This window comes from Hippocampus zosterae, chromosome 1 (assembly GCF_025434085.1).
Source record: "Hippocampus zosterae strain Florida chromosome 1, ASM2543408v3, whole genome shotgun sequence".
NCBI lineage: Eukaryota > Metazoa > Chordata > Actinopteri > Syngnathiformes > Syngnathidae > Hippocampus > Hippocampus zosterae.
Window position 1 is genome coordinate 24,515,207 of NC_067451.1, and position 23,863 is coordinate 24,539,069.

At 41.7% G+C, this 23,863-nt stretch overlaps 1 protein-coding gene and 1 long non-coding RNA gene across 8 annotated transcripts in view; one reads left to right on the plus strand and one right to left on the minus strand.

Moving 5' to 3' along the window:
- diaph2 (diaphanous-related formin 2) overlaps window positions 1–23,863 on the minus strand; it is a 471,059-nt gene that overhangs the window by 169,415 nt on the left and 277,781 nt on the right. For all 7 annotated transcript variants that reach the window (XM_052073363.1, XM_052073392.1, XM_052073354.1 and 4 more), the window contains 2 exons: window positions 22,070–22,309; window positions 15,739–15,868 (listed from right to left, as the gene is read on the minus strand). In XM_052073363.1, coding sequence (XP_051929323.1) covers window positions 15,739–15,868; window positions 22,070–22,309 — 370 coding nt within the window. The remainder of the gene's footprint in view (window positions 1–15,738; window positions 15,869–22,069; window positions 22,310–23,863) is intronic.
- The window catches only part of LOC127608270 (uncharacterized), a 147,591-nt gene that overhangs the window by 101,713 nt on the left and 22,015 nt on the right, over window positions 1–23,863 (plus strand). The gene's annotated exons all lie outside the window — the stretch shown is intronic.

Sequence of the window (23,863 nt, forward strand, 5' to 3'; positions counted from 1 at the left end):
CTAAAACCCACTGTCAAGCAAAGGGTTTATAATAATTAAGAACAGCATTTGCAGTTATTTTATTTTTTGAACTACATTCAATATTTTTAAGTAATTGCATCTGCTAATTTATTTATGCATTTCAAATTCAGCTGTTATTTCATTAATGCAGCTTAACATAAGCCATTAGAAGCTCACACTTGGGAGCAGGGGGGGGGGGGCTCATTATTTTAATGCTTTTTTTGTACATGAAGGATTACGGTAAATGTACATTAAAACAGGAAGTAGAGCAAAAGTAAAACACATTGCCAATGCAATTAGCACAGTGACAAGTGATGAATTATTCTTGTTTTTGTCACTGCGCCTGGTGTCCAGCATAAAAAAAAAACAATAACAGTAAGCCATTGACTCTGTTCTGGCATTGTGTGATTGCTCCTGTAAAATGTGCTTTTTGTGATGAAAACCAAATAGTTTTTTTTTTTTCGAAATATATATTTTTTATGCTTTAAGAATTGGCCGAGAGGTTCCCGCAGGAGCCTTTTCTTGTTACTTCTCTTTAAACCGCCTCATTTACCACTTTCACGTCTGCCGTTCTGAACGTAACATGATAACAAATAAGAGAGAACAATGTGGCTTCCTTGTCACGGCAACAGTATCAATTTTATTCATGCAGACGGAGCATCTTTGATTCCGGCTGAAAGGGGAGCACAATGACTTGTGTTTATCCTTTTTTCTCAGTGCTCGGCTCCCCGACTGTCTGACTCCCACGTCATCTCCAATTCCTGCTCAGGTTGCTCAATGAAACAATGTAGAGTGAGGCTTCTTATTAAGACAACTTGGACAAAGACAAAGACAGCACATGGTGAGGATGGTGCGGATCATGTACTGAATTAGGATAATGTAGAAAAAAATTAAGAAAGATGACAATGTGGGGGGCACGCCAGGAAAGAAAATGACTAAAAGATGAAAGACTCCAAATTGGACAAAGACATGATAAAAGGCAACAAGGACACACACACACACACACACACACACACACACACACACACACACCTAAAACAACAACAAACAAAAAACACGGTGGACTATGATACAAATTAAGATAATGGGGAAAAGGCAAAGTAAAGACAATGTCTCGCAAATAACAAGGTTGAGGAGGAGCCGATGGCAAAAGAGATTGTGGAAGAACAACATTCATTCATTCATTCATCTTCCTAACCGCTCGATCCTCACTAGGGTCGCGGGGTGTGCTGGAGCCTATCCCAGCTGTCTCCGGGCAGTAGGCGGGGTACACCCTGAATCGGTTGCCAACCAATCGCAGGGCACACAGAGACGAACACGCATCCACGCACACACTCACACCTCGGGACAATTTAGAGTGTTCAATCAGCCTGCCATGCATATTTTTGGAATGTGGGAGGAAACCGGAGCACCCGGAGAAAACCCACGCAGGCCCGGGGAGAACATGCAAACTCCACACAGGGAGGCCGGAGCTGGAATCGAACCCGGTACCTCTGCACTGTGAAGCTGACGTGCTAACCACTGGACTACCGGGCCGCCCGGAAGAACAACACATTGGTAAAAAAAAAAAAAAACAAAGAAAAAAAAATAGTTAACTGATAGCAGTTGTGCAGTGCATTTGAACCATCAAGGTACTCACCTCATTCACCCATTGATGAATAGAACATACACTATTGACTGTGCAAACGTTTTGAGGTGTCAGTTGCTTTGCATTTCTTTATGGATCTTTTTAGGAACATTCATTTTGACATTATGAATCAGCAAATGGTGGGGGGCAGATACATTTCATTTTTGTTATAGCAGTGCACTAAATGAGGAAGAAAATGGTGAGAATCAGTAAACGCGAGTTCAGGTATTCATTTTTTTATAACTGAGTAAATAAATTACTTTTCTCCATGTTCCAGATAGTGTTAGGACTCTGATAAACCGAGTTTGGGGGGGATCCAAAAAACGTATACAGAAACAAGGTCTCCGAAGGAAAGAAGACAATTTAATGTCTTAATCGCACTGAAAATAAGGCGAGAACATAAAGCGCTGGTCCTCAATGAGGACCAGGAGGTAAATCCAAACGAATAACAAAAAGTGCTTGCACAAAAGAGCAAGAAAGAAAAGTAAAGCCCGCAAACTATGAACGAAAAACAATGTAACACCTTGTACACGCACAAAAAGCCAGATCATCAAAACAAAACAGTACTTACACAAAACTGGGTACCGATAACTATACGCGAAATCACGACGAGGACAAAAGCCACCAAGTCAATGAACAGTGAAGATAGCAATGCCATAAACAATACTCCCACAACAGGTGTAGGACGGTGGAGTCCTTAAATAGTGCATCTATCGACAGATTGACAGCAGGTGCGCTAGAAAGACCGCTCATGCCACCTGCTGGCCAGACCGCAAAACAGAAACGTGACAGATAGAAAGTAAAACATAAAATCGAGTGGCAAATATTTCTCATTAGGCTGCAGTTTTTCAATATGATTAAACCTTGTGTAAAACCTGACACAAATGTTGTCAAGAATTCACAACCACTATTCTCTCGATAAAGAATGCACTTGCAGCCATCCATCTATATGCTAAGAAGTCAACCCTCTTCCAAAGCATGTTAAGGCTGTCGTGTAAGGACAATGAGGGCTGCTGAAATAGATGTTTGCTATCTTTCAGAAGTGTCTGACAATCATATATCAGTTATTTACTCAACTGGTGAATAAACAATGCAGTGCAATATTACCAATATGATGGTGATGATGATACAGTGGGTAGCGAGGAACCTGGCTCATTGTTTCAACACACTGAACGCAAGCTTTCGGATGTCGTCAATTCTAAGTAGAATGAACATGCATCCATATTCTAGACAGATAGCAGGGGGTTGAATGAAACAAGTCCGGTATACAATATGCACAAGTTTTGATCAATTTCCAAATCTGGATGGTTTTGACCTGTTTGTCTGCTTCCCACTTTGCTTGCCCCCGACCCTGGTCCATTCATGGCACAACAGCTCCCTCTATGACAGACACTGCTGCTGCCTGACTAAAGGAGCACTTGGACCACAACTGTTTGACACACTTCTCCGGTCCACATGATTCTCTTCATTTCTGTGTGCACCCGTCACTCGAGTTAAGAGGATGAGCTCAGGTAATCATCCAAGTTTGACAATACCTGTACATTTCTTGCCATCACCTTGAGAACAGGTAGCCAAAGATCCAGAAATATTCTGTGCTCACTATAATGCCTATCCCCTGTGGTCAATATATTATGCCCTACCTCGTTTTCAAGAAGCTTGTTTCGATGACAGCCACATGAGTACAATACACATGTCAGCCAGTCCAGTGTTTTCTTTTTCTACTTCCTGAGATCGATAGGGGACAAGAGCAAGTGGAATTAGGACAATTATTTCTGTTTGCTGAAAAAAAATTGCAAAGGCTGTATCCAAACAGTTTTTCTTGCAGTCTTGAATAAAGACACTTTCAGCTATTCGCAGGGCGACTGCGCCAGTTTCAATTTTCCACTTCCTGAGATGAGCAAGGCATACAGTAGCAACAATGTGCAGTAGTTCTACAGTGAGAAATCCCTCCATCAGCCTCTGTTTGATTTCCACCATCCATTGCAGATTGTCTGCATTTTCCAAATAAATTTCTGTGACCCCTGTGAAATCATGCCCATTCTTGTGATTGCGGAACAAATGAAGAGTCATCTTTCAGTTGGTCGGTCGGTTGCACCGGTTTCATCGACATGGGCAGATGAAATGAATCACAATGCCCCAGAAGTGGTGCATGGTGGGGACAGGAAGGTAACTTTCACTGGATTCACTGACTGGAAGAGGCAAAACGGTCTACAAGGCGTTTGGCAGTGGTAGCCTGAATGCATTATGAATTATTTAATCGATGGCGAGTCTTCAATCTAAATGTTGCAAAGGTATGTCGTGCCATCACCTATCCCGTGATGCGTTCAGTGTAGCAAAGTGACGGGGCTATGAGTGTCACGCTGACAGACGACTTCGAGCCGAAGCGACCCCACAACAGTGAGTGCAAATATACTGTATCACATTAACTTTCAAATGGCATCAATCTAAGGTGAGTGCCGCGTGGTAGCCAATATTTAGCTTTTTGGGCTAGGAGGATGACAGTGTAATTGCCACTCACATATTCATGTTCCACCTGCAAATATCCTGTGATCGTGAGTGTGGCTCCGGATTTTCTTTATTTCTGATGGAATTAAGATGGATCATTTTTAAATAGCTTTGCATTTGCCACAACAAATGCAAAATCACCCTACAAAATGGCAACATAGGGTAGTTTACAAGAAGATGACAATTTTCTACATCATATTTCGACATTGGGGATGGGTGTAGTAATTGAATCATCAATCATTACGAATTGAGTGAGCGTGTGAAACTGATTGGTGATGAATTGCTTTTTGAAGTAATTGAGGCAAAATGGACGACAGCATTTTATGTAGTCCTGCCATTTGGACTAAACATCTGGTTCTAAAAATAAGTCACACATTTGTTGAGCAGAGAGTCCCTACGGGTTTTATTTCTGCTTGATGTTATGCCTCGACCAACATAAAAGTGGCTAAATTGGGACCTATCGTACCCCCAGTTGCACCCCCCACCCCCTCCTAAAATAAAATGAATAACAGATGTGGAGAGATTAATATCCTTTCACAGCGATAAAAGGTCAGATCAATTCTTACAGGGAGCATATTTGTCTTCATTTAGGAAGCAGGCTTCAGTCGACACAAAAACCTGTTCAGAGACGTATGACTATAACATACTTACTGTATGTATTAATAGGAGCATAATCAAGCAGTGGTGAGACCAGAACAAATAACTTTTGGGCTCGAAGATGAAGTAAAATGAAAATCATGCCTCTTTTGACTTGTAGGGGGCATACAAAAGAAAAAAAAAATATTTAAATGACAATTGGTCATTTAACTCCATGGTGCTCAAAAATGAGGGTGTATGTGGGGCTAGCCACGAAACTCGGCATTCAAATTATTTCTTTGTGAGTGCTTTCAGAACAACTTTTGCAGATTAAAACTAGTTTCATTAATTTGCGAACTCACTTTGCCAATCATTTTAGGGTAATTCACCAAAATACCCGGACTCTAAGTGATGATGCACAATATTTTGAAAATGCCTTGCACTTTAACATTGCTGTGAATGTCTCGAAAACACCGCCCGGCTAAATGTCGCTTTTCAAGCTACACCTGTATTCATACATGTCTTTACAAATGGAGGCGGATGGACACAAATAAGGCAATTGAAACAATTAGTCCATTTGTTCAGGTGCTACAGGGCAGAGCATTTGAGAAAGAGAACAGCAAAAGACAAACATCACTGGGGGTGTTTGTACAGTAATCATGTAGCCCAAAGGAGCCTTATCCTCTGGTTCCATTTAGACACCATTTAGAAGGGGGCCTTTTAGCTCGCAGCCAAATGGTCTATTGTACGATTCAACAGCCCGAGGCTTGGCTGTCTAAGCCATCATTGCAAACAAAGTATTGTTCTCCAAATGTAGGTCACCCCAACAAAAGAAATAAAAAATCTGCACCTTAGAAGTACCAGTAGTATGTTGGCAAGATATATCTTGAGGCAGAATTATTATCCAAAACGATTTAGGTGGATGAAGAGACGGTTCTATTGCAGGGGAATTTCTTCTGGCTACAATGCCTATCAGGGAGATGGAATTCCAACTGCTGGTTGTAAATGTAGGATAGACTTTAGTTTCACCAAACTAATGTTTACATGTCCGAACATGTAAAAGATAACGTGGAAATACTGTATATCAAGCAAGTCGAGTGAATTCATTACTCCATTTAAGCTAGTTGTAAATCACGTAAGATCTCGCTTGGTCAAATGGCAATTTCAAACTATAAACAAGATGACTTGTCAAGTCACGTAGTTCAGGTCTGTAAATTGGAGTCTTTTAGATCTCTCTTTCCCAAGTCTTTGGCTAGCAAGTTGCAAAGTCCTCAAGCCTGACTTGAGTCAAGTTATACGACTCAAGTCGCCCAACTAAACTAATTAAACAGTGAAAGGTTGCGTGTAACAAATAAGCTCAAAGCATTGAACAGAACTCATTAAAAGTAAAGGATGATGCTCCTCAAGTGTACAGCAAAGGTCGCAAATAATGGGCTAGACATGGAGCATAATACCCACTGCCTGCAATTGCATTGGCAGCCCCGCCTGAGAATGGTCGCTCACACCATTATGACTTAACACATCAACATTGCAGAATTGCACACACAGAAAAGGTTCCCTGACGATGAACACAGCAGACACCATCAGGGGCTTTATCTCATGGATGCTTGCAACAATCAATTCTATTCCTCCTTACCTCCGCTTCATTTGCTGGGATAAAAACAGACCTTTGTGTGAAGGAGACGGTCTCAGCTGTTGTGCGATGCCGGGTGAAAGAGTGAAAAACAGCTTCGCCAAGACACCACGGTGTTACTGTTAACTGTAAAAGAATGTGCAGGGTGTAGTTTGTATTTAGTCCACCGATAATAGCATCGGGAAATCTAATTGTCTTTATTTATTTCTTTTTTATCATAGCCAAGTTTTTAACATGAGCTGTTGCATGTGACGTTGTTTTTAATGATTGGTTGTCAAACTCTACATTGCCAAAAGAAACTGTTGTTTGAATTAAAATTGGTTCAACCAAGAAATTCATTATGGAATGAACTGACACTTAAATATTAAAAATGTGCATGATATTTTCCAGACTATAAACCACATTTTTTTCCCATGCTCTGAACCCCACGGCGATGAGGGTTTATTTATGAATTGAAATGACCGGACACCTCACAGTCGGCCAATGAGAATGTCCCGAGTCCGTCCTCAAGCTGAAGATTCACTTATTATACTATTATTATTATAGTTATTTGTGGCGTGAGTGTGCACGCGGGCTGCCTGAGAAACGCGTAAGTCTGTATGCATAGCGGCTTGTGGCTGTGTCAGGGCGATTAGAGGGGATATAGTGTACCGTATTTTAACAAACATAAGATGCACAACAGTCTTAGATTTTCTCCGAAATGGGTGGGGCGCTGAATAATGCAGGTCACCTTGTCTATGTCCCGAGTTCCCAAATTTTTAAATGCCGTTGTGTGACTTTGATAACGGGCCCGCTTGACAGACCGATGTTGTGCCGGATACGATTCTTATAAAGAGGAAAGATGGACGTAACGGGACAGCATGCAGACATTAAAGTGGGAAAGGTGAGAGTGAAAGAGGACGCAAGATGCACGCCTCCAGTAGTTGCTGATACGTACATTTTGCAAAATAACATTTAGAAAATGGCACCTAAAAAGAGACATACTTGCGAAGAACACAGTTTGAACCAGGACCATGGGAATCGAGCATCTACGAGAGAATTCAAAATCAAGTAATCCATGGTGCCTAGTGCTTTTCTTTTATGAAACGGCACCATCTATCCATCTGGTCAAGGACGACCGTGGCGTAGCAACATCTGGAGGAAAAGCAGACCTTCGCTCCTACTTCAGTAAAAAGTGTCATTAATGTTCTGCGTTACATTAAATAAACAACACTTTCTTGGAGATTTTAATCCTTTATTCTGCCGCTATGCCGGCCTCACTGGGAATCCATTAACGACTGGTCTCTCAACCAAACCCAGATTCCTAGATACCCGCTTGGGCTATGGCAAGTGATGAGGGGAAAACCATACTTCGCATTTTGAAATACAACAAAAAGATGGCCGACAAACGCATCCAACCCTACCTTATCACCGAAAAGGCACAAGGTACCGCTCACTTTCAACGTCCCACTAAACCACACAGTAGCGAAGAAGGGAACCAGCACGCTAGCGAAAACACACAACATGGGGCGCATAAAAGGGATTTTACTGTTGTGCTTGGTTACCATGGTAATGCACAGACACGGCCAAAGTGAATTTGCAGGCGGCATGGGAGCGATGGCAAACACAGGTTTCTTAAGACTGGGGTGCAGCGCCAAATGAGTTACCCTGCAATTTGTAAATTGATTGTGGATGTTTGGGTTTATGTGTTTGCTCGCACTGTTGTTCGAGCTCATGGAAAAGCTGGCATCATTTCTGAGGAGCCGCTAGGCAACAAGACTGACTCCGACAATGATGTGAGGGAACCTGGTGTGTTTGATTATGAACTTGCCCAGCTGTTTATTTTGGATACAGAAGATTAGGACTTTGATGGATTTGATAATAAGGTTTGGTTAAAAAATAAAGTGAGAACATTGTTAAATTCTTCAATAAAGTACAATCGAACACTTATTTTTAAACTAAAAATGTGCCTGGATACATGCATGCTACTGTATTTTTCTTAAGCTTGCGTACGTTTCATTATGCCAGTGTCCAATAATACAATGTGTCTTGTGTATGGGTTAAATATAGGTATAGAACCCATAGCTGACACTACACCTTTTAATACGGTGCACCGCATGGTTGTGAAAATACGGTTCCTATAGTAGAGTAAAAATAAGCATCTTGAGTTCAGTTTAATGAGCATAAGCAATTCGTGCCCTAAATGCAGCCATCACTGCATTGTGACACATGTCCCTCTGTTTATTGTTTGACTACGGACACCCACCATCGCTGGCTTTGGACATCAGGCGTGAGAGGCTAGCCATGGAGCGTGTCCCAAGCACATGACAATTTGGTGCATTTTGGAGTCTGGAAATCATGATAATTCTTATTTTTTTCCTCTGTCCCTGTCTATTTATCATTTGTAATTTAATCTTTAAGTTTGCTATTTTCAGATTCACTATTTGTGGAAATAAAAGAGGAAATATGATGAAAGTAAATGTGTATTTTTTCAACTTCAAATTCATCAACACTATCGAAACAATGTGTACCAGTCATTTATGTTCTTTTTTTTATCTTGGCAAAATCAGTTGAATATCGAGTGCACAAATGAGCTCACATGTGATGTCAAAATAAGTGACTCGTAGCAAATGATTTAAAGAGCTATGTTCTTCTTTAGGCTCACAGATGAGTGCGGTTATGGCAGATCCCACAAATATGACACTTGTGGTAAATATTGTAATGCAGCAAGTGAATGTCTATAGCTAATTTGCAATGCTTGGCACAGTGGCATGCTTTGCCTCCAAAAGGAAACGGCAGCAAACTCTCAAGGTGGGGTGCAGTCGTAGGGGCTGGGGGTGGATAAGGTAAAAAGCCAGATGAGGCACGAGCTGCAGGCCATGACTTTAAATTATATATTGATGACAGCCCATGATAAAAAAAAGACCAGATTTAGTATCCAAAATCAATTCCCACCTGCATTGATAAGTGGGGGTTTGTGAAAGCCACCCGGTTTATGACAGCATTAAAGCCACAGACACGTTTTCCCTCACAGTGGTCAATAGAAGCAATGAGCGAGCGGAGGTATGGCGTTACGAACACAGGCACTTTACAGCCAATGATCTGGTGCCTATGTCGGTAAATGACATGTCTGGCAAGACGCTTGTGGCAAGCTATGATTGGCACTAAAGAGCCAGGTTTTTCATGATGAGATTGCTTCAACAGACATCACACATTTCATCAACATGCTTAATTGAAAAATGTACTTGCATTCGTTCCTCCCACAATTCAAACCAGTTCCAAGACATCCAAACACCTGTCACATGCTATCAAACAGCATGAGGATCAATAATTATATCCGTTTGTACACTAATTTTCTTGTCTTGTTGAAAGCAAGGGGTCTATTCTCATCCCGCCCCACATACTGCAGGGGCAATGGCTACACAGCTTTTGTTACCATGACAAGTACGGTAAATATGGAGCTATGGGCGGTGGGACACAGCACCTCACCAGTAATGTGACTGTGCCGAATTACATTTTTGTCAATACTGTGTTGACCTGTGTATGTGGAAGCATTGAACACAAATACAACCCCCACAAAAGCGCCATGACAACTTCACCAAGCAATCAAGAAGGTGCTGCTTTTCAGAAGCCGTGTTTTGTTTTGTTTTGCTTGTTCATGATTGTCTGTGTTTAAAACAAAACCCAGTACAGTCCTAATTTGATAGAGTATTCTTTCACTCCTCTCCATCCAGCCTGAAAATGAATGCCACTTACACAAAGCCACCGTGAGCTAATTTATACCTTCAGTTATTGGAGTAATGCAATCACAATCATCAACTTTGAAAAGTAATTGACATACTTTTAAGCTTTTCAGATTTTTCTACCTCGGGGTTGCAATAGACAACATATGTTCAAGCTTTTCTGTTTTTCTACCTCAGAGTTTTTCCATTCTGTGAATTTTAATTAGCACAGACAAAACCAGAGAAGTCACTCTTGGCTTATGAAAATAAATAAATAAATAATGAAAACAATTATACAAATGACAGTTGGTGGATTTGAAAATGAAGTGATCCACTGCATGTATGTTACAAAATGACCTTGGTTTAATTAGAAAATGTGTAACTAACATTTACAAGAAAACCTCAATACCTATCCACATAATGTCTGACCTGAGCCATCACGCAAGCATCACATAAAAGCAAACAAATCAAAAATAGATGGGAGTCAGTCAATATTACAAATCCGTGGGGCCGTTGTCGTAACACTTCAACAGAGCCTTATCTGTAGCAGGCAGGGATCTCCCAGGAGAAAACTCAACTTCCTGCTCATTTGTACAACAATCCTTACAATTATCTGTGTTCTTATCGGAATCTCTTGACAGACAAGCTGGAACAAGTTTTTTCCAGGAAGTTATTCATAGTAACTTGCAAATTGTCATGGCAATGAGTACTTTGTTTAAATGTACAAAAAGCAGTCGTTCAATAAGCGGCAAGCAAAGCAATCAGTGAAGTTGTTGGACATAGACCGGTACTAATAGTTTGCGGAAGTTTGGGAGGTGGGGGGCTTCAAAGAGCAGGGCCGGCCTCCCAACAGCATGGTTGATGAATCTCTCTCCTGCTACAGTTGATCCGATTTGGCCATCTCCTCCCATATGGCGGGGGACCGAGGATGCTATTTGAGGAATGGGAAGAGGGATCACACTGCAGCAGGTTGCTTTTCAGACAAGGCAGGTGTTGTAAATGTCCAAGAGGGAGGGGAGTGAGCCACCACTTATCTTCCGTGAGCATGTTTCCAATGTAGGGCAGGGTTGGACTGCGGTTGTCAACAGCAGATTTGATTAAATAGGTGGGAATGCAAAGTATAAGTCGTGGCTCAGCAGGGTGATGGTAAAGCTTCCACAATGGACCTGAATGCTTTGCATGCTACCCAATGATCAGGTACTGCGGGATTCTTACTTGTGTTGGATAGAGAATCGGTCGTGGATATTCTGATTCATTCAGGTCAGGTTCATTGGAGGGAAATTATGTAACGCGATTATAAAAAAAAAGTTAACGATCAATTCCACATGGGTTCGAGGACAGTATTTGGTCTTCCTAAAATAAATACATCAATAATTAGTCCTGTGTCCTTTTTACTCTTTTTAAGACCACAAAAAGTACCGAGAGGTTGTGGAAGAAACGCATATGACTGATCCACCATGAAGCGAGGGAAGGAAAAAGAAATGAAAGCAAGAGCATTCTGGAAGTCATCACTCATCCGGAGCTGGTGGAAGCTAGACAAGTCGGTTTCCTAATATTCCTCATGACAGACTGTCCTTTTCCACTGCTGACCTCTCCAATCCTTCTCTATTACTACTTCCAGGGACAAGGGACGAGTATCCCTTAGACGGCCGGTGAGGAAATTGTTTCCATTTCCAGCCATGGCTGTGAGGCTACAATGACTAATGGTTGTGTGAACTTGAAGCACAAGTGACAGACATACTGGGAAGGATAGGAAGAGGTGAACATTTGAACTTCATTTTCACTGTCATACGCATGCATTTAATATGGTTAGGTTAAGAATAAGGTGTAGACATATAAATACTGATTTTATGATAAAACATTGTCCTGATTCATTCGGCAGTGGTCTTCCCCATGGACAGGCGTTTCGGACCCAACTAGATTAAAGCAACAATGTTCAGTAAAAAAAGAAAAAAAAATAGAACAATAAATGAATAATAGCTGATGACACCACAAGCGCGCAGTGCTATTACATGTTCATTACGATTTGATGAGTAATTGTAATTATTTTCATTTAACCAAACAGAATTAAGGTGCAATATGTTTCATCACCTTAACCAAATCTAGATCACTTCTTTCGATTGATGATTTTCAATCATGTGATTAATGTTATCGATAGAATTAAATATGTTCTAAAAAAAAATCTAAAGCCCTTTCGTTACCATATCCAGGTGCTCATAAGTCAACCAACTTTAAATCTGAATCCATTAAACACAATATCAGAACATAGCATACAAAACTGAAGGTTCTTTCTTTTTTTTAAATGAACATGTTCAATACTGCGGGCTCACGAGCAGTGCTATTTTTGCCCAAATTAAGCCTTCTGAAAGTGAGTCTTTCTGCTTCAGCACAAGAGGAAATCGTCTCAACCCAAGGATCCCTTGCAAGTCCATTGAAACAGAAAGACAAATGATCTCTTCTGCTTTCCTGCTCATCCAGAAAGGCATTTTGTCTAATACAGAGCCAAGTACATCGATGAGTTTAAATGGAAAGCGGGTGCCGCTTTATTATGCTGCAGTGCTTTGAAATGAATGTGGATAATAGATATATTCACAACAGTATTAATATTCTCAAAGACCCCCCCTGAACCCCATATTCTCCATTTTCTCTCTCTCCAAGGCACCAAAGTACTTTGCCCTTGACTATGTCTTATACCAAATAGATTTATGAGAACATTTGTGTCATATTTTCTCTTCTCCCGCATTGTCAAGACAGAGTGTCACTGCGATACTCAGCGCCCAGACTTTGCATTTGCATTGCTGGGCTCATCTCTGGGGTGACGTTAACGAGGCAAATTGGCCAATGACACTTTGCGGAATTGGGCTGCTGATATCAAGGCGGGGTCGCGGTATGAAAATATTGACTCCTATGGTTAACGTCACAGGATTATGGTATCAATAACCAGCCAAGAGGACGGAGAGAGTCAATAAAATGGTAACATCACAATATCTCTTCATCATCATTGGCTATCCACATTATTCCAAATAGATAAGAACATCCATTTGTACATGAAACCAGATGAGACGGCAGAAACAGGCCTACATTATGTATATCAACTGTAATAGACATGAACTCTCTTGCTAACCAAAACAATAGCACTGAAGGACATGAACAGGCTCAACTGGATGCAAGTCTGGGGCTCTACAGCATGTGCTCAGAATATTAAAGATGATCTAACATCATGCGGAGACAGTGTCTTACAGGCAGCCATCTTTGAATGTTTAATGATTGAACGTTCTTGTCATTTTTCTGCTCTTCAGAATCATCTTTTTATTTAGTTTAAAAAAAATAACATGAAATCTTTAATATAATTCCAAAAATGTCTCCTAACATATGCAGCTGGAAAAAAAACAAAAAAAAAACATATCTGGCCACTATTTGTGGAAATATGGTATAGTAAAAATGATTTTACTGCAGATTAATTCAGCCGTGCATGACACCAAGGTAAGAGAAGGTGGTCATCATGCGCAAAGAGTGGCATAGATCATTATGACATTCCCTCCAAAAAAATGTCCCTCTACTAATGAGTGAAAAGTAGTGGATAACTCCTCAAGCTCTGGAGCATTTTTAGCCCATTGACTACATGTGAATCGTTCACATCACATTTAATCGTAACCATCAAAATATTTGTAACACAGGAAGAGTAGACATGCAACGCTTAAGTGGAACCTTGTATTCTCCAGTAACTCAAGATTGGAAAACTCAAATGTTGTCCAAAGATTAAAACAACTCTGAGTTTCAATTGGTTTGAATACAATGACATTTTTATTATTATGGTGCAGAGCTGCTAAAGTTATCCGCTTCTGTCGTCCTTGAATAGTTCCCGAATAGCTTTGGCGTGAATCACTTATTCCAACTGTTTTCTAATTGACTAATTCACTTCAATACATTTTACAAAGCTGATTAACTTGAAAAAAGTTTGTGTTGAAAAAAAGAAAGAATGTGTTGCCAATAGACACGAATACATGAGGACTATTGAACCCTCCAACACACTCTCAGGGTGCATGAGTCAATTATGTAATCATTTGAAATAGATGAAATGAGTAATTATGATGTTTGAATTATTTAATGAGAATGCATATATTTGCCCAAAGCCTAAATGACGGCTGAAATACAAACAACTCCATTTTACTCTATTCCCTGAAGAGTAGCTGTGATCAAGCCAGACCGAATTAACTCCAAATAAAGTCACTTTCCTTTTTTTTTTCCCCCCAAGATGGCGCCCGAATAGGCAGCCTTCGGCAAGCCTTGCTTTTTTGTTCTTTTTTGGTGTTTTTGTCTTTTGTTTTGTCACATATGTCGTTTGTTGTTTCATCGTGCGGACCTGATATGGACTGTTTTCAGCGTTTTTTGGCCACGACATTCGTCAAAGGAGAAGAATCTGTGCTTGGTGGTTGCACCTTCTCGGCAGCACGCCTGTACCAGCACAGATTTTGGGAGGAATGTCGGCGCCATTGACTGTCGGTGCTGGACAGACCTGGGGCGCTTGTGTTTTTTGCGCCTGTAAAGGGCAGCATTTTTCACAACCCCGTTTTGTTCAGTGGCTATGTCGGCGCTGTTGGACAGTCGGCATTGGTGCGGCTGAATGGATGGCTGCTGAAGTTGAGGATGAGGAGAGAGGAGTGTTAGCGCAGAGCGCCTATGCGCATTTGGAACCGTGAATCGCCGCTTGGAATTGAAATGGATTTCCATCGGACAGGAGAAGTGAACCAATCTCTTTTTTCATCAATGGATGCTACAGCTTCTTGTTGACTTTGAAACTTAGCTTGTAGCTGATGTGTGCACATTTTGAGCATGACGTCTCTGATCCACTGGTTAAAGGAAATTTTGATTCTCTCCTCTTTCATCTCAAACTGCTTCAAACAACAAAGCGTGTGATAGAAAAGTGGTTAGAACTGCATGACGGTCCGTGTTTTATGTTATGTGTTGTTTATTATTTTACTTTATGTTAACTGTTTTGTTAAGCGCTTTGTTACAGCTGCCGCTGTTGTGAAAGCGCTATATAAATCAGCATGTATTGTATTGTAAATAGATGCCTTCTTGAAATAGGTACCTTGATAGCTTATATTTCTTTAAAAGTAAACAGAGATGTGATTAAATGAATTAAAAAATACATTTGAAAAAATTGAAGTGAAGTACCTCAGTTCTTCGACTATTGTTCACCCGAGCTTTCGAGAGGGGGGTCGGCTGATGTTGATGATAATCTCAATCATGTGAATTTGCTGCACATTTTTCAATTTTGAGCTGCTCACCAATGATTATTTAAATAATAGAGTAATCATTTATTGATGAGAAAAAAGGGAGGAGATGCTACACTGCACACTGGTTGGTTTCTAGTTGGCTGCAGGCTGCAAAGTGTGAGTTCAGGGTGATTTTTTGTGTGTGTGTGTGTGTGTAATCAGCAGTGGAAGGCATTCATTGACATATGCAGGTCACGTAGTTTTCCAAGGAAATTGGCCGTTCACAATCCGTGGCTGATGGATTCCCGGAGCAAAGTACCATTTATTATCTACCGGTAATTCTATTCACAGAAACTATACCCATCTTCACTTGATATAAAATTGCGAAATCATATTATTTCATATACTATACAGTAATACCAAAGACATGTTTATAAAAACAAAGGCCTCCCGCCCAAACAGACGATTGTAACATACCTTTACTGGCACTCTCCACATGCTCCAGTTCTTCTGGAAACCTCAAAATTTCTGGGTATGCCTCATCACATTTCTCAGCCAAAAAATGAAGCAGTGTTGTGTTCTGACTGATCGATTTGGTATCTCGCAGCTACAAAAGAAAAAAAAAACATATTCATATTATTTCCAACGTTTATGTTCAAGCAACTAGGGCATAAAGAGGTTTAAGCAGCTTAGTGACTGGAGGGCAAAGCACACGTGCTGACTGCTTTGAGGAATCCAAAACACAATTATATTTTCCAAAATGTATGTCTAAAAGATGTATGGTACCGCTTTACCGTGAGACCGTCCACAGAGGTACGTATTGACTTTTCAATCGTCGTCTGTCTTCCACTTTGTAAGTCCCCAATTTGTTTATCATTTTATTACGTATGTGTTTTCAAGGAATGTTTGGTGTAGTGTTGTTTTAAAGGAAAAAAGTAAGACATCAATAAATAAATAATAGATGATGTGAAATCAAGTTGAAGGTCTGCTGCCAAGATGAAAAAAGTATGATGACAATGAATGACCAGATTTGACTCTCTCTCTCTATCTATCTATAGAATATATATATAAAAAATCCTCATCTCACCCCTCGGGTGGTGTCCGTCCCTCATTCAGCTCGGGTCCTCTACCAGAGGCCAGGAAGCTTGAGGGTTCTGCGCAGTATCCTTGCTGTTCCCAGCACTGCACATTTCTGGACTGAGATGTCCGATGTTGTTCCCGGGATCTGTTGCAACCACTCATCTAGTTTGGGGGTCACTGCCCCGAGTGCTCCGACCACCACAGGCACGACTGTCACCTTTACCTTCCAGGCTCTCTCCAGCTCCTCTCTGAGCCCTTGGTATTTCTCGAGTTTCTCATGTTACTTCTTCCTGATGTTTCCATCACTTGGGACCGCTACATCCACTACAACGGCTTTCCTCTGCCCTTTATCTATGATCACGATATCTGGTTGGTTCGCCATTACCATCTTGTCAGTCTGGATCTGGAAGTCCCACAGGATCTTCGCTCTGTCATTCTCCACCACCTTTTGTGGTGTTTCCCATTTTGACCTTGGGGTTTCCAATCCATACTCCGCACAGATGTTTCGGTAGACTATGCCAGCCACCTGGTTATGGCGTTCCATGTAGGCTTTCCCTGCCAGCATCTTACACCCTGCAGTTATGTGTTGGATCGTCTCAGGTGCCTCTTTGCACAACCTACACCTTGGGTCTTGTCTGGTGTGGTATATCTGGGCCTCGATGGCTCTGGTGCTCAAGGCCTGCTCCTGAGCAGCCAGGATGACGGCCTCTGTGCTGTCCTTCAGGCCAGCCCTCTCTAGCCACTGATAGGACTTCTTGAGATCAGCCACTTCAGTTATGGTCCGGTGGTACATCCCGTGTAGGGGCTTGTCCTCCCATGATGGTCCCTCTTCCAGCGCCTCATCTTCTGTTCCCCATTGTCTTAGACATTCTCTGAGTACGTCATCCGTTTGAGCCTTCTCCTTGATGTATTCATGGAGCTTGGATGTTTCATCCTGGACAGTGGCTCTCACACTTACTAGTCCCCGGCCTCCTTCCTTTCGGCTTGCGTACAGTCTCAGGGTGCTGGATTTGGGATGGAACCCTCCATGCATGGTTAGGAGCTTTCGGGTCTTAACGTCCGTGGTCTGAATCTCTTCCTTTGGCCACCTTATTATTCCTACAGGGTATCTGATCACTGGCAGGGCATAGCTGTTTATTGCCCGGGTCTTATTCTTGCCATTGAGCTGGCTTCTTAGGACTTGCCTCACTCGCTGGAGGTATTTGGCCGTAGCCGCTTTCCTTGTTGCCAGTTCGAGGTTGCCATTGGCTTGTGGTATACCAAGGTACTTGTAGCTGTCCTCAATGTCTGCTATTGTTCCTTCAGGGAGTGAGACCCCTTCAGTGCGGACTACCCTTCCTCTCTTAGTGACCATCCGACTACATTTCTCAAGCCCGAATGACATCCCGATGTCGCTGCTGTAGATCCTGGTTGTGTGGTTCAGGGAATCTATGTCCCTTTCGCTCTTGGCATACAGCTTTATGTCATCCATGTAGAGGATATATATATATATATATATATATATATATATATATATAATCCTCGTCTCACCCCCGGGTGGTGTCCGTCCCTCATTCAGCTCGGGTCCTCTACCAGAGGCCAGGAAGCTTGAGGGTTCTGCGCAGCATCCTTGCTGTTCCCAGCACTGCACATTTCTGGATGTGGATGGATGTGAGATGTTGTTCCCGGAATCTGTTGCAACCACTCATCTAGTTTGGGGGTCACTGCCCCCAGTGCTCCGACCACCACAGGCACGACTGTCACCTTTACCTTCCAGGCTCTCTCCAGCTCCTCTCTGAGCCCTTGGTATTTCTCCAGTTTCTCATGTTCCTTCTTCGTGATGTTTCCATCACTTGGAACCGCTACATCCACGACAACGGCTTTCCTCTGCCCTTTATCTATGATCACGATACCTGGTTGGTTCGCCATTACCATCTTTCCAGCCTGGATCTGGAAGTCCCACAGGATCTTTGCTCTGTCATTCTCCACCACCATTTTTCTCGTGTACTCTTGGTAAAAACACCATTGTGTCAGTAGAAACTCTGTCTTCACACACAGATACCAGACTCAGTACATCCATGCGCAGAAAAAAAGTTATGCCACAATCATCCCCCGCCGTGATTGCCAAGCTGCTCCAATGGCATGCTGGGGGAAGCTAATTAGCGCCACACAGCACTTGTTCTCATACTGAAAGTATCCATGCTGCAGACAGCCAGAGTTGGATTTGCCCACACATGTGCACCTGGCCATGTGCACAACATGAACAGCCACAGCAACAACAACCCACACAGACACGCAAAATTCAGCCAATTACATGTCACCAGCGAAACACCCTCACACATCAACATGGAATTTTTGTCATGTGAGGATCAATCATCTGCTCATTTCATGGGCTTTGAATTTTAATGTGTTTATCGTCACACTGCAAGCTGCCATTATTGCACTAAACCATTTTATTTATTACGGTAAACTCATCTTCCTGTATGCAATTAATAAATAATGTAATTGTGGGTTGCCACACTAATACGATAATTCAAAGTCAAACTAAGTGATAATATCCGGATGATGTTGTCGTTTTTTGTTTTTTTTTTTGTTATTTGTGGTGGATGCATAACAAATAAATGCCTGTGGTGAGTAGAGAAAAAAAAGGACTGGTAAGTCTTCATGGATCTTACTGTTCAAGACGTAACTGTGGTCTCAATGCAGCTGCTAACCCAAAGAAGAGCACCAAGATATCATATTTTGGTCAATTTGGCTTCTTTAATGGCTACAGTTCAAGGAGACTCTGGCATGTGATCCCTCCATAATATTGCCCATTCGTGTATGCATCATTTGTACGTATCATGGCAGGGGAGGACGATGATGGTTGAGATGCACTCACTTTTGTGCATTTCTTTCAAGGACACTAAGTGTTTAATCCTGCCTCCATATCTTTTCTACGTGCCGCTGATGCTGGATGGCCTTTATAACGGGGCGCCTGGTTAGTGTGTATAATTCCAATTCTTCTAATCTGCTCATTTTGTGGGGAAATTATGCATTTGGGATCCACAGAATATTTTGAACAAGGATATGCCTGCATGATAATAGCTTGCAGGAAGTGTTAATCAAAACACTTTCACATGTACAGCACAGTGACGAGCAATTAATCTTCGATATCAATGTAGGAATGAAAAATGTGAGTCACGTTCAAAATAGAACTGTTTTCACCTGAATTTACCATATCAAGCGACTCGAAAATTCGATTTTTGTTGTTTTTTTTCCCCCTCGCAAACCTCAATGTAATGAACTTTGTTTTTGCCTTATTACATTGTTTTCCTGCAAAACACTCACCTCGCTCTACTAGAATGAACACTTTTGGTCTCAAAAGTATCTATGTATTGTCAGCAGGATTGCAAAATTGTGAGTTTTTTCTACTGGATGTCATTTATGGAAAATAACATTTATCGCTTTATAGTCATACATTTGTGACTCATAACAATAATTGTCATAGATTATTAGACTTAATCCTTGTAAAAGATCCAATTTAATGTCTTAGTTTATGGTCTTTAAAATGCATTTTCGGCTTTCGACTCAGCATGAGATTCTGCATTGTTTTTGTGTAATTAATTCATTGTCTTAACTGTATTTGTTTTTATATGTCAGATTTTTACCTTCTGTACAGCACTGTCACGTCCCGTGTTTGCCAGCAGGGGGCAGGCTTTTCCTGCCTACCGCCGACACACCTGTCACCCATCAAGGACTAATTACACAGGCTTTATCTTTGTGCTCGGGCAGTTGACTTACTGCCGGAGAATTCAACGCCGTGCCAATTCTCTCGATTATTGCCCTATTCTATTCATTGCCGTGTAGCCTTGCGATTGTGATTACGCGTCGTTAAAATCTACTATTGTCTATTCCTATTATTACCAACCATATTCCTTGCCATTTTCTCGCAAGCGTTTTCTGTTTACTCCCTTTTATTCCTGGTCCTGATTTTGACCAGCGTTTTCTGTTTGTTGCTCCCGGACGGGTATTTTGTGTTTGGTATTAAAATTCATTTGTTCTCGGAACACCTTTTCTTTGTCTGCTTTTTCGGGGATCCACCTCATTATCTTGTTGGGCACGAAGCGATCACTTTATCGCTTCGGACCCAACGTGACAAGCACTTTGCATGCAGTCGTGGGTCCATTTAAAGTGCTTTACAAATGAAGCGTAAATTAATGAGTACGAAAAGTAAATTACACTTTCATGGCATCCTCTTGGACAATTACTTTTTTTTTCTTGAGATTTGAGAACACATGGTCAATTGTGGCATTTACCTTGTAATATTTCCACTTTATTCTTGCACTCTCTTTTCCACTTTTTTTCCTTCAACCTTTTGCCTACTTTTCAGTGTGGCCCCAAAAGTGCGCGATCATAAGCAAAACATCATTTTTTAACAGGACAGACACCGAGGGCGGGCTTAAAGTCTGTTCTGCTTCGACTTGAATTGAACGCAAATCTGTTCCACGTCTTTAATTATTAAGCGGCGCTGGCAAATTGTTATTTAATGTTGCTTGTTATTCCCTCAGTACGCCAGGGATGTTTTTGAGTAATCGAGCAGATGTTTTCCTTCATTCAGCCAATATGTGGCATGCAGCCTCTGTTCTGTTCATCATTAGCATGCTTATTTCGATGGGAGTCGATGTCTTTTTTTTTTTTTAACCATGGAAATCTGACATTGTTCAACAATGTTATGATAACCATTTACTCACCTTTTAAACACTGCGGAGAAGTAGTATTGAAGAGATATTTCACCACACTGTTTCCACTGATGAGGCACGAGTGGGCGTTCAAAATGTGATCAGGCTCACTCCGGAGAGATTCGTGCGTCCTTGGGAGAGTTGTTGTGTATGCCTGCGAGTGTGTGTGTGTGCGTGCGTGTGTGTGTGTGTGTGTGTGCACGCAACTCATCCCCATCATCAACCTCTTCCTCCCTGATGAGCCTATTCGGTACCCCAGAACTGCCACCCAGGGGTCTATTCATCTGATTGACTCAAGTGAGAAACAAGATTTTTTTTTTTTGGGGGGGGGGGTTGCTTTTCTTGTTCATCAATAATTGGCCAATCAGCCCCCTGGGGCCTTTACCAGGCTCTACACTGAACTGATTCAGGGCATGACTAAACTGCTTGCTCAATGTGGAAATTCATCTTTGTGCCACCTTTGTACAGTATGTTTCACACAGTGTAAATGCCCTTCTCAAACAATGTCAAGTAATCATTTTAACGGTGGAATGTGTCATCTTAAATATGTTGCTAAGAATGCCAATTTTACCAGTGGTGTGGTATCTTTTAGGTCACGTTAAGTCAATGATGTCACCTTTAAATAAAAAAGGTGAGACATTTTACAGTATTTCCCTATTCAAAACCAATTCCAGATATAAAAATAAAAGGTTTCTGATGTTCTCCTGCCAAAATGTATAAAAACAAAAAATAAGTTCAACACTCCGATCATCTGTTTACCAACCTTTCTGACCCCTTGGCCAACTATTCATTTATTTATTTGGTAAGTAATCCAGCTCCATTTTACCTGAGACCTTAGAAGACTCTGAGACTCCCTTCAAAAATGTTCACCCCGCCACATCCAGACTGCAAATGTTCCTGCTTGAGCAAGGCAACCACTGGTTGGTGCCGTTACGATTTGGGGAATTGACACTCCCATGGACCCTCCCATGTATCAAACTGTAAAACTACATCAAAGCTAAAGTGCATACATTCAACATGCATCTCACCTTGCAGAGGAAGTTAACATTGAAACCGAATGTTTGAGCATTCCTGGAGCCGGCGTTCATGTAGTTGCCGACCACCAGCACCAATTCCAGCAGCTTCCTGAAGCCTTCGCTCTTCTTCACCTCCTCGCAGGCGAAGGTCACATTCATGATGTCGGGCCGGATATTGTTCACCTGCTCCTCAAATGTCAGTTTGAAAAGGATGCTGTTGAGACGTGGCCGCAGGAGCTTGACCGAACTCATCTGAGGGACGCATGTCAGACACTCATCAACACATGAAGCAGAAAAATGACTGTTCGGTGTCAATGATACAATACAAACTTAATTGGTTTTCGACATGGAAATGTTACTTTTTTCTGATTATGTCAATATCACTCGATAGTGACTCTTTGAAAGTCGACACACCGCAAGGAAGAGTGTTGTCAACAACACTGGCAAATGTATAAAAAATGTGCCACCAACATCCTGAAAAAGGAAGCCTTTCCCTCCACTTTCAAACGCTGTGGGCGTGCCCAATGAATACACGTAAATGCTCAACAATCAACTGTCAGTTGCACACCTCGATCACAATCCAGAAAAAAAATTGAGTTCACCTGTATCTTAATCATGCCTACACATAGCTAGACATTTTTGCCATGAAAAGATATTTCCAAGCCCCACCAACGAGGTCATGCCAACTTGAAGCCCCGGGCCACACGCTAGCTGTCCAGTAGGACTAAAAAAAAGCTCTTTCGGCTTCCTTTTGGTTCACTCAGCCCTAACACCTTTCTCTGCTTGTGGCATACACGCACTCACAGGCGACGACGAGGCATTCTAAGGCAAGGCAACTTCATGCACAGTATATAGAGAACTCTTCGCTATGTTTGCTTTAAAACCTGGCCCCCACTAACTAACCCGAGTCTGCAAACCAACAGGGTTTATTTCCCATTAGCATTTCCTTCATGTTCTCAGGACCCAAATCATCTGCTGATTGATGGACAAGGACCACAACTTTGAAATCTCTTCTCAAGCAGCATAAGGGGAAGATCTATTTTCAGGGTGTAATTTGAGCTAGCTCCAAACTAAACATCGAGATTTTGCATGGTAAATGCTGATAAGCAAACAGAGGCGCTCAAATTATTTTCTAGAGAGGGAGGGGAGACTCACACCGGGTCCTATTCTGCACTGGTGAAAGCTAACTGTCGATCGCCACAAATTAGTACTACATAGTTCTCCATCTTTTCACAGATTTTCAGCAATTATCAAACATGTAAAAAGTCCTTGGACATGAGTTTCTGAATTCATTTCACGGGGTCTTTAAATTCATTGCATCGGAAAAGGGCTTCACTTTTTTGCATGCTTACTAAGATGGCAGAAGAACATGCAGGAGTTCAAGAGAACTTTCCCCATCTAAGAAAAGCGGTTTCATTAGAGCCATGGCTGAGTCTGAATGAGATGTTTGTCAAACACACACACACGCACGTCTCCATCAGTCGAACTGATTCCTATACTATAAGCTTTAACGTCTCTTATTTCCCCTGGGAACTAAATAGCTGCAAAGAAGCTGTTTCATCAGCGCCGAGGTATATGATCACAAGACGGGCGAGATCATTTTGGAAGGCTGCCACCCCCACCGCTTCATTACACTTCCCTAAAAGACAGAGGCCGACAACTTTCATCGAGTTAGGAGGAGGAAATTAAGGAGATGGGAGAGAACCTCGCATGCAATGGGACCAACGTCTTTATTAAAGTGCTTAATGGCACTCTAGCATCTTGGAGAGTTCGGCAATAACGTTGCCCAAACTGGAGAACATACAC